General features: G+C 39.3%; 1 protein-coding gene across 3 annotated transcripts; it reads right to left on the bottom strand.

Annotated features, from left to right (window-relative positions):
• Positions 1 to 674: 674 nt before the first annotated feature.
• Positions 675 to 4,551, bottom strand: tmem9 (transmembrane protein 9). Of its 3 annotated transcripts, XM_042004737.1 has the most exons (6): positions 4,445 to 4,551; positions 4,170 to 4,312; positions 3,304 to 3,395; positions 3,100 to 3,208; positions 2,616 to 2,747; positions 675 to 2,518 (listed from the first exon to the last, which is right to left on the bottom strand). In XM_042004737.1, the coding sequence occupies exons 2-6, from the start codon at positions 4,257 to 4,259 to the stop codon at positions 2,372 to 2,374; spliced, it is 570 nt and encodes a 189-aa protein (XP_041860671.1). In that variant the 5' UTR covers positions 4,260 to 4,312; positions 4,445 to 4,551; the 3' UTR covers positions 675 to 2,371. The 3 variants fall into 3 exon arrangements, with proteins under 3 accessions (XP_041860671.1, XP_041860670.1, XP_041860672.1); XM_042004736.1 differs by having other exon boundaries at positions 4,170 to 4,516; XM_042004738.1 differs by having other exon boundaries at positions 675 to 2,512; positions 4,170 to 4,516.
• Positions 4,552 to 11,665: the final 7,114 nt, after the last annotated feature.

The following is an 11,665-nucleotide window of genomic DNA, read 5'->3' as shown; positions in this document are numbered from 1 at the left end:
ATATTAGTTTCCACCTCAGTTTAGCATATATAATGCATACATATTCAATACATGGTTATACTTTATACTAACATTTCCAGAAGATAAAAATAATGACATTTGTTGATTTATTTCTTTGCTTGTGGGCATTCATAAGCAGAATCTAGTGTATTTTTTCTTTTTATTTATTTGTTTATTTGATTGGAATAGTGCAGGTAATGAACATCAGTACAAAAAAGCATGATGCCAGATATAGCAAAGAATGCTAATTTTCATCTGTAGTCCTAAGGCAAGTAAGAAGGTCGAATAAAAACAAGACCATACGAGAAGAGATTAAAACAATAAAAAATAAAAAAACTTGCAGCATTCATATAAAATGCAAATCAGTCATAGTAAATGCATGATTTAAAGTGTATATTTCAAGTACATGAGGTCGAACTGCAGGTTTAGGAATACAAGATAAAATACAACCACGTATATAAATGTAATAAAAGACATCTTAAAAAACAGATGTCTTCCATAATCATTTGTCCGTGTGGTTAAAATTATATAGCAGATAAGAGAAGAATCTTGCAGTACAGAACAAGATGAGGGCTCACAGAATGTGTACTGTGTCATCCCCTAGTGCCAATATATGGAAGAAGTGAATAAAAAGAATCCACAATGACTAAATGAGAAAGAAATCCCCAAACATCTGGAAGAATGAACAGGTGGCTTCTTTATTTCACATCAAGCTAACAGACATTGGCAGATCAACCCCTCAGTTAGGGTAATGACATATTTACAGACAAGCGCAAAATTAAAGGAAAATTCAACATAAAGTGCTTTAGGGAGGTAACGAACCAGTCCAAGCCACCAGTGCAACTTTAATGTGTCTTGGCATTAATTTTACAAATTTCTGGGATCTATTGGAGGGATGGAGCACCATCTCTGCAGAAAATACTCCATCCTATAGCAGTATGATGATAATGATGGAGAGTGCGGTTCAACACAGCAGTCCTAAAGTTCCTATGTGTGTTTAAAGTGTGTGAGATTTATTAACTGCCAAGGCCAGAGCGTTAAAAGCATGTCACAAAAGCACCTCACAGCACATTAGATTATCTGCATTCCCTCACTGTACAGGTCAAGCAGTAAGAGTTTTCCTTTAACGTGTCAGCTATCTGTAAATAAATAACACTAACAGCAAAATATTAAAAAGAAACCTTTTCAACCAATAAACCATTATAAATATTAAATGATAAAGCATTACAGACAACTAAACAAATACAGCCTGTTCATGTTGTGCATGAAGTTATTAGTCATTTTATATATTTATTTTTTTTAATCATATGATGAACAAGAACCCCTCATGGTCAGCAGGTGCCCTTATTCTATCAGTCTGAGCATTACTGAGGGCTCAGTTACAGGTTTCATTAACCTGTGTTGAGATTTAACTAATCTGAGGATGCCTTTAAAGCACTGATAAATGTCCTGTTCTCTCTTTGCAAGTAAATTGTTTTACATCACGTCATGCTGCAAAATGAGGAACAGAAAAGTGGGCCTAAGTTTACATCAACAAAACTATTTCTATTTTATTATAAATTTAAGAAAATTTCTTACAACTATTGTGATGGATACAATCTACCAACAGATCGCAATAGACCATACTATGTGTTAGGTTTTGAAAGCTGTGATATGCTAATATTAAGGAGACACAGAATGAGTTTGGTCAAACACATTTTCCCACAGAGAGAGAGAGAGAGAGAGAGAGAGAGAGAGAGAGAGAGAGAGAGAAAGAGAGAGAGAGAGTAGGAAAAAGGCACAAATTGAGGTTGAAAGCAGTAATGACGGAGATCTTAAAACAACTCCACCTAAAATAAACAATTACTACTGCAAAAAAAGCTCAATGTTCTTAGGTTGATATACCAATAACTACCAGTCCCTAACTAGAAAATATGGAATGCTTGGTAATCCCACAAGCAAGATCAAATAAATTAACTCAGTAGACCCTTCGTGGGGGTGACTCGTCAGAAAAACAAAACAAAAAAAAAAAAAACAAAAAAAAAAAACAACTCATCAATATTGTCAAGTTTTCAAAAAACATGATCCAAGCTATTCACAACCATTGAGATTTTTTTCTTTAAATAAAGACATTCCAAATGTGCAATGCAATTACTGAAAATAAAAAGTATTACTGAAAGTATGTTTACTCATTAGGAGTACACAAAAAAGCAGTTTTTTTTTTAAGGTTACAGCACATAAATTAAATTTAAATTAAATTAGAAATCTGCTTCAGTGCTTTTAAATGTTTCTTAGTGAGGTACTGCTAATGCAGCGACTGCAGTGCACATCAGTGATAAACAGGCATGATCGTGCAGCTGGTGACAGGGTAATGCACTGAGCCCAAGGAGGTTTAACTTAACATCTTGTGGCGGTCAAAAACCGTCTTACGCTGCTCCTGGACTTGCTTCTTCCAGCGCTGCTGTGCACCCTCAACCCGTTCCAGCACTGTGTTTCCTCTTGCTGGCCCACTGTCTGCTTGTGGACGCATTTCCTGAACCCATAGTGAGATAAAACAGGAGTGTTTATAACCCACGACCTTACATTCTTCTAATAAATGCATCTACTGTATTTGCACTTCTTATTCGCTTAGTTACCTCAGAGTCTTCTTCATTGTGCAGAGGCTGAGTGTAGGGGTCATGTTTGCGGATGAGAGGATCAACCAGCAGCAGAAACAGCATGTAGAGCAGCAGAGCACCCACGACAGACAGGTAAATGATGATGGTTACCTGTGACATACAGTAAAGGGTGGCATCATTTTAACATATGTTAAGATGCAACCACCTAGTTATCTTATAAGTGAATTACTGTGACCACAATACTGATGGTTACACATTTGTCTCATAAGGTTTCACATTCTAAAATGTTTGTATTTTCCCTGGGAAAGTCCAGCTTTCTGTATCCACAGACACTTTTCAGAGTTTTCTTTTGATTAATGAGACAAACCAAAAGATCTTCCTACAGTTTGTAAAAATTTGTGTGACATACAATCACACTAAGCCTGCTGCTGATGGTTAGTGTTATTCAAGATTAAAGACTGAAAGAAATTAACAGTCAAAGCCCAACGAAAGCCAGTTTTACCTTGATTGTGTTGCTACTTCGCTCCTCATACTTGCACTCGCATAACAGGCAGTAAGCTTCCACATCATGGCCAGGAACAGGCATGGGCTCCACTACATGGAGGCAGTTACTGAAAATATACCAAAATGTATCAAAATGCGATACGACAGTAAAGCAAAAAAAGGCACAAATCACACATAAATTAAATAATGTAGCTTTGTGTACCAATCTTTCTGGGAGACATTTTTGTTATAAATGTGGCCAGTGATGTTCCTGTAAGGTGGGCAAATGCACTTGCACCGAACATCTTCAAAGTTCTGTAATAGAAAGGAAAACTGGGTCAAAGTGGCTCCAAACTTGTCCAGTTGTCTATATTAGCCAGCTGTATACAGACACTCTCATCCATAATTAACACAACTCTGCATATAAAGACTTATTGTTTTAGCCACAGTATTAAAGCAAGTAACCGCTGAAGTAAAATACTGTTATCAATTTGTTAAAAGTGCTTTCCAATTATTGAAATATAAAAAAACTAAATATATTGGCAATAGGGGCCTTAGCAGCAGCATGTGGAAGAACCATACACAACATCAGCCCGGCACCTCCTCCTCATGTTGGTCACACACTACTGTGGGACGGCCTCCCATACTTCAATCAGCATTTGTCACAAGTCAGACAATTTGGTTGTTTTGGTCACTGTGGTACCTGACTGCCAGCACCTGGAATACCTGAACCTCAAAACAAGAGTCAATAGCAGAATAAGCTGTTTCGCTTTGGGAGAGAAGATTTGGCAAGTTTAACATGGGTGTAAGTCATGTATCCAACGCCGCTGCCCCAACCCACAAATGTATAAACACCCCCCCCCCCCCCCCCCAACACACACACACACACACACTGAGAATGTTAACATGGGAAATAATAACAGATAATAACCAAGTAACAACACATAAATACAGAATAGTTCCAATGTGTGTGTTTGAAAGTTAAACAAATAAATAAATAAATAACAACACCAACAGCAACAACAAAAAGTTGATTTATTATGTTCCAGCTAACGTAAGTAACCAAAATGACAACAAGCTGCTCTTTACCTTAGCATGTGCAAAAACAGCCCCATCCAGCAGAAAGATGGTCGCTACTGCGGCCACAAGAAATATCCAGGATCCTGCTCTGCCAGACATTTCCCCAAGAGAAAAACGACTTGCACGACTAGTGCACGATTATCATGGACGCTCTGTGAAAACACAACGCGGAGACTGGTTAGCATAGGTAGCAGTTAGCTACAAAGCACAGAAGTCCGCCATTCAAACGCCTCATCAGTGAGTGGACATTGAGGCAAAGACAGCTTCAGCTTTTGTAAACTTACGTTGTAACAGCAACTAAAATCCTTATTTCTGCTGTGCATTCAGTACACACCTATACACAGTACTGTTACAGTAAATTTTGCCCTTCCTGATTCTGCATTGTCGTCACACTCTTCTGTCAGAAGCTGGACGAAACCTGCGGCGACAGCGACACCTGCTGGACGGAAAAAACGACAACCTGTAAGAGAGATAGTGCTTTTTAGTTAGATATTGCACGTTTTCATCTCTACAGCGGAAAGCAGAAGCTTCCAATTAATTTCATTTATATTTTTCATATCATCATCAACACAAGACCTGAAAGGAAATGAATATGTACTTTTCTATTGTAGCAGCAGTAAATCCTTAGCTATATGTTGTTACAGTTATGCTACTCCGATGTATCAACAGACTAGATATGGAAACCCAATACACATTTACTCTGCACTTACCTTTCACTTTTTATATTTTAGTATGTAATTAACCGACAGAGTAATGGGGCTTTTAATGCTGCAGCATTACCTGAATAACCACTGATTGGCATTCAGATATTCATGCAGGTGTGGCAATGAATGCATAAAAAGTATAGAAGAAGGGGCATTGCTGAGGCTGCACATGTCAAATTGCTAGTGAAAGAACGAGAAACTCATAAGGAGTTACCACATAAAAATACTGCCAGTGTGTTAATAATGATAACTGTATAAAATAAGATTGTAAATAATGACATGTTGGAATAGAAATGACCTGAATATGTAGATTATTTCTCAACTAATACCTATATTATAATATTAGAAAATATTTTGTGATTCGTCATAACATTTTCCAATATCTCATAGTCTACATGTTCTTATATCCAAACCTGCCTCCTTTTGGAATTTGAAATGTAAGCCTCTGCTTCTTGACCCAATCAATATCCCTATTTCCCAGTAATCCTGCTTTCGAATCTCTCAGTAAGATACTCATACCTTTAATAAGCCATAGAAATCAATGGCTCACAAATTTAGCCTGAACCACTTGAATCTGTGGTCACATAGATCAATCGAAACCATGGTTATTTCTCTAATGAGCTATGATATTATTGTGAACAACAACACACCATCCTTTGTAAAACCTCAATAATTTCTGTGACCCTAAATTCAACTACTGAAAAAACCCAGAAAAATGCTAATAAAAATCTTCAATTTTATTCATATATTTGGTTGCTTTAATGTGATCTTTTGAATGTGAATGTGTGCTTTGAACATTACTGTGTTCTTTGTGAAATAACACTTTAATGATGAAACATCATTTGTCAGCTAAACGATTGCTGAGTACTTTATTGGTCTAAACACTGTTTTTGTTGACAAAAAAGAAGGTTCCATGGCTTCATACAGAATAAGATTTGTGTGAGCTTTCTGCCTAAAATAAATTTAATTCTCTCACCTCTGTCATTGCAAGTCACTTAGTTCTCTGTGGTCTTTGATGCAAGACTGCCCTTTACACCCCCAGGCCAATTACAGGGTAAATGACACCGAGCAGAGCTCAGTGCCAGGTCTCATTATAGGGTCAGACTTCTCAAGAAAAAAAGTAAAAGGTGATCAGTTCCATTTTTTTTCTAGAAAGCTTGGCAAAACATCCATTTGAGAAAGACAAGAAATCCAGTTAGCTTGTAAAACAGTTTATTAACAATAAAAAACGGCATTGGTACAGACAGATACAATCTTCTGACTGCTATGAGTGGTGGAGTGTGCACTCACACTGACTATGAAACAGCAAGGGAAAATTATCCATAATGCAAACACTGCAGCAAAATCCCACCTCATAAACAACATCAGAAGGTGTCAACTTATCTTATTTGTCAAAGTTCCAGAGGGTAATGACTGAATCCCGTTATTCAGAGCATTTGTTTTTCCAAGGATCTGAAAAAGACCAGGCTGTCTGCCCACTAGGAGATGCTATAAGGCCCAAGTAAAACAAAAGAAAGAAAGAAAAAAAAACATCCCCACCAACACAATGGAAGCAGACTTTGTAGTGTTGTAGATAAGATGTGGGGCATGTCATTTAAAACAAAATGGAATACTGGGAAATCCACAGATAAAGCTGTAAAAAACAGTAGCCCTTGTATAGTTTATAGCTGAGCAACCCTTCATTACTGAAGAAAATAGGTCTTTGATCCAAATAAATTACAATACATAACCTGCTGTGGGAGCATATAAGTTTGTAACCTGAATTTTGTGTTATCGATAGTCACTCTTTTTGTATGTTTCTTTTTTTTACCTTTATTTAAACATCTGCAGTGTCTCATACTCTCTTCCTCTATATCATGCTTTTGGAGACAACACTGTGTGAATAACAAGACTATCTGTGGGAAGTGACTCCTCTCCTCTCCTCTCCTCTCCTCTCCTCTCCTCTCCTCTCCTCTCCTCTCCTCTCCTCTCCTCTCCTCTCCTCTCCTATCTTCTCCCCCATAGCCGAGGTGATACATTGTGGGCAGTGGGACTATTCTAATAGACACACATGGTAATTACAGTGGTGGGAGGTAGCAGACAGGGACAGTAGTCCAGGGACAGCACAAAACTATAAATCACAACTCCTGCTTCTGCCCTCCTGAGCGTAGCCGATCACGCTCAACCAAAAAGCAATTCTGCCAACATGTGTTTGCACATTTGTCTTCATCAACCGCTGGCTTGTTTTGGGACCCTGTGACTGAATTTTCCTTTCCCATGGTAATCAAACAAGGACTACTTCTCAAGTACTTGAGTCAAAGTCCTCTATATTAGGCTTAATTGTTAAAGTCACTTGAGATATCTGCATTAAAATGACGCCACACATATTTAGTATTTACTTCAAACATGTTCAAGTAAAAGAAAAAGCAAGCAGGAGTTAAAAGGAATGTTTAAGGAATGTTTCTTTTTGCGTGAGATGCTTTGAAGAGAAGTGTCCAAGCCAAAGGGGTGGCAGTGGCAAAGGTGTTAGAACTTCAGTGATGGTGACCCAGAGTACAGTGTGTGTCCTGTTCGGCCTTATCCATACGGACAGCTGCCTGTCAGCCAGCTGAGCCCATGCAGGGGAAAGGTGTCTGCTGAGAAGTTGGTGTCAGCAAGGTGAAAGCAGAGCTCAGCTACACTGAGCTAAGCTGAAATGGATGCTGAGGAGGGAGTGTCTCCTGCCTCCAAGGGACACAGCAAGGAAACAGAGACTGCTGGAGCAGGAGACTCAGCCAGACAGAACATGAAAACCAAGAGCAGCCATGACACATGACGGACACAAACAGAGGAAGAGAAGCGGTCCCCCTCCCATCTTCCACCAACCCTACTGTTCCTTCCCCTTCAGCAATGCTGCAGATGCAAAAACCCCTTAGGAAGAGGGGAAAACAGGGAAAGGAGACATGATGCTTGAACTGCTGTGGCACTCAGTTGAACTCTGGCCCCTTGTAATGTGTGATCTTTGATGTTGGCAAAAATGTTTAGAGATGTGAAGAAGCTTCAAAGAGAGCTTCACAAGGCAATCATTGAATTTGTGGGAAATAAATAAGAGGCAGCTGCGAGAAATCCACGTGCATCTTTCAAAGGAGACCAGGGGTCAGACAAGAAGACAGCTGAAAACAATAGCAAGAAATGAAAGGTGACACGAATTGAAAGGTAGATAAATAGCTTCAGGGGAGGAAGGAAGTTTGCTGTTGGTATAAAAGGATGTAATGGGCTTTGGTCTTGGAAATGCTTCAAGTAGGTTTAACAAGGCTTGGCAGGCCAGTCAACAGATGGCAGCCATTAATGTCCACATCTGAGTGACTCCTATCCACAGCGATTTATACATCCACTGATGCATGAAATACTTGAATAAAAATGCTAAAAATTATTAAAAAAAACGCTAGGCACATGATTAATCAAGTCAATAAAAAAACCACATCTTTCACACGTCTGATTTGCCTCAAAGAATGAGTGGACGCAGCTAAGCAGCAAAAAGTCAGAGTTTTTTTTTTCTTTAATAAACCAGTCAGATTAGGAAGTATTGTCATTTCAGAAAGGGACCCTCCTTTCATTATGCTTCATTGACTTGTATAAGGGAAAAGGGAGGATTCACTTAATGAAGTGTTTTTGAATTATTGTGATCTAGTCAGTGTCACCCCCTTTCTCCATCTCCAGCAATTCCATTGTTTTGGCAGCCTGCAATCCACCTGCTCCAGCTGTGAGCTAGATATGCAGGCATGATGGACTTTGTCTGCAGGGGCCACCATCACCAAATGCCACAGCAACTCAGCATCCTCTGTTTTAGCATTTGCTGTGATCTGACATGGCAGCTTAGTGGTGTGCCTTGATGGACTGCCTCTGGCATTCTAACAAATACAAACATAAACAAAAGTATTCTTAAGACATAGATGATATAGAGTACAAATGCTTGCACTTGCAGCGTGACGTAATAATGAGAAATACTGGTGTTTTTTCGTTTTTTTTAATCTAATACCCTATTTTATTTTGGCTTACAATGAATCAGATGTCAACAGAGTGATATGAGACTAGACTTGTCATCTCACAGCTTCAGAAATCAATAGAGCCCCACATTCTCCCTCTAATCTCTACATAGTACATGTGGAGCAAGCTGAGGCTGGCTGATGCTGAAACAGAGGCAGGGAAAGGAAGTGAAGATTGAAGGAAGATGCAAGAGAGGTGAAGATGCAGGGATGGGACGTCTGTCAGAGGAAAAACTGGCCAGAGCTGAGTTGTAGACTGAATTATTGGGTTTTGGTTTAAATTTCTAAAAGGTTGAACTCTGTTCATTCAGCTTTGCACAAAGCTTGTTTAATTTGTCTAAGATTCCTATCCTTTATTTTTCTTCAAGATTTCTGCATCCACAGCAGCACAATGCAAGTGGATGGAATTTTATTTAGTGTGCTTAAAAACAATCTTAGCAAAATTGATCAATTATGTGTCCTTCAACAAATACTGTCATTGTTTCACATGCCTTACAGTTAATATTGTCTTATCAAATATTGTATCAGAGAAATGTTTCTTGTTTTGACAGAGAGGTCTGTGGCCAGTGTGAAGTGATGAAGAAATACCACCGCTGATGTGAGCATCACAAAACAAAATCCATTTTGCCTCCAGCATTCTGAGGAAATGAAAGAAATCTCAAAATCAGAGCAAATAAAACCCGAAGTGCTCCTTTAGGACCAAATCTTTATTCCTCATATTCCTCTTCTTTGTCTAACCCTGATGCCTCCACAAGACAACTTTTGCCACTTCTTTATAGCTCCCCACTCCCAGATGCTTTTTATCTTCAAAACTGTATTTTTCAAGCTCAACACAGCTCAGGTTGAAGACAAAAAGCTTTAAATAGGCTACTTTTTTAAAATTTTTTGTCTAAATATGTAGTAACGTTCTTGGAACCTGAAAACAGATTTGGCAAAAATCTACTAAAAATAATTGAGTGTCCTTGTAATTGAGAGTTAATTTGCAGCTTGTTCTTTACAACATGCCCTGACAGCTGAAATGGTTGACAGTGTGGACTATTTTGTCATTCTCAGTAAGTGAGGGAATTTTTATTAACTTCCTTTGCAGAAAGAGTTTCGTTGCATCAGCTTCCCTTCCATCGTTTCTCCCACTGCTGCACCTACAGGTAAATCAAAGTTAACCCACCCTGTTGAGCAGCCTATGTCATATTTCGCTCTGTCTTTGGTTTTTATTGAATTCATCGGCAGGCTCTCTGTTAAAGGGGAAGGAAAGAGTCTGTTGAGCAGACCTGAGGGAAACAAAAAAAAAAAAAGGGTGGCAAAAAAGACAAAAGAAACAGAGCGAAGGAGATGTGGCAGTTTAGAGAGAGACAGAGAAAATGAGGAAGAAAGGGGAAAAGACAGAGAATCGGGAGGAGGTGGGGTTAAAGGAAGACGCTCCACTGCTTGGCTGACAAACAGAGGGTCCCTCCAGAGCCAAGCAGATGAAAAGGAGAGGAGGAAGGAGAGGGGTGAAAGAAAAGGAGGGAAGTTTGATGTGGGCAGTCAAGCCCACCGCCCTCCAACAGTCTCTGCCCCCCGCCCCTCCAGTAGAAAATCTATGCCTGCACTCTTAGTATTCCTCCCATCTCTTGTGAAGGCTCTGCGGAGGGAAGAGCAGACAAGCGAACTGCTGGTGAGGCCCTGGCCAGCCGTGTGTGATGCTATCTGGGAGTTTTCTTCCCCCTCTCTCCCCCTTCTTCCTTTTTAGGGTGGGGTGTTTGCTCAGGGTTGACAGGACAGGCAGAGCACCCAGCCACTTGAAAACCTCCACAAGGGAGTTATCTAGACATAACCCTACACCCTCTTTCCTCCTTCTACTTCCTTTTCTAAAGCCGATCAGTGGGTCTGCTGTGCAGGCAGTATGGAGTGTACAGTATGGAGTATACAGGTGACCAGGGAGGCATGCAGTGATGAAATAGCCAGCACAGTTAAGGTTTCCTTTTAATGCAAGCTGTAGTACTAGTCTGCATACAGTAATATTGGCTTTGTAACTATGAGCACTCCTACTCCTGTCCGAGATTCAGACAGCGATTGACCATCTTCCAGACTGTTGATGCAAATTTATACCTTAATATAAACCAATGTCACGTTTATCAATACCTATTACGTAGATGATAATTACAGAATGTTGCTCAAAGTTTTTTGGTGCCTCTGTCTATAAAGCCCAACATGAAACCAAACATATTTGCTCTAAATGGGCTATACAGTGTAACAAAAACATGATGCCTGATGCAAACATTCAGAAAGCATCTCGTCTGACCTGTGGACAACCAGCATTTCTAATTTTGCTTGAAAATAATGGGTTGTGCATCGTCTAGGCTAAAATCAAAGAGGATGTCATCTCTTGTTATTCGTTCAAAGTCAGCATCAGTAATGGTATCCCTATAAAGTGTATGGACCAGACTCCAAAAGGGATTGTACACAAAAACCAACAAAAAACTGAGGACAGTTCTTTACACACTTTTTTTTTTAAGCTCATCTGTTGAACAGGGAGGATGGTTAGAACCTGGCTTATAAATAAGCCATCACGTATCAGTCTAAAAACTTTACAACAGACTAAAGATAGAGGCGGATTGGAGCTACCCGACATTAATCATGTTTTCTTAGCTAACAAGCTGCAGTATATCTCCAAATGGCTTAAACCTAGCAGTCTGGATGAAACATGGTTAGATGTAGAGCAAGCATTGTGTGAGGATCTGTTTATCTTTGACCTGCCATTCATCAGCTCAACCATCAAAACACATAAGTGTTTTAAAAGCATCAATATCAGTTCCTC

This window comes from Melanotaenia boesemani, chromosome 13, assembly GCF_017639745.1.
Source record: "Melanotaenia boesemani isolate fMelBoe1 chromosome 13, fMelBoe1.pri, whole genome shotgun sequence".
Classification (NCBI taxonomy): Eukaryota; Metazoa; Chordata; class Actinopteri; order Atheriniformes; family Melanotaeniidae; genus Melanotaenia; species Melanotaenia boesemani.
Note: the sequence above shows the minus strand (reverse complement) of the source record. Positions and strands in the feature narration are given on the sequence as shown.

Excerpts from the sequence above, each read along its gene's own strand:
- tmem9 (XM_042004737.1), bottom strand. The coding sequence starts at position 4,259 with ATGTCTGGCAGAGCAGGATCCTGGATATTTCTTGTGGCCGCAGTAGCG. Across the intron at positions 3,209-3,303 it reads AATGTCTCCCAGAAAGATTG|TAACTGCCTCCATGTAGTGG; the intron begins GTACACAAAGCT and ends GTATATTTTCAG. Across the intron at positions 2,748-3,099 it reads GAAGTAGCAACACAATCAAG|GTAACCATCATCATTTACCT; the intron begins GTAAAACTGGCT and ends TGTATGTCACAG.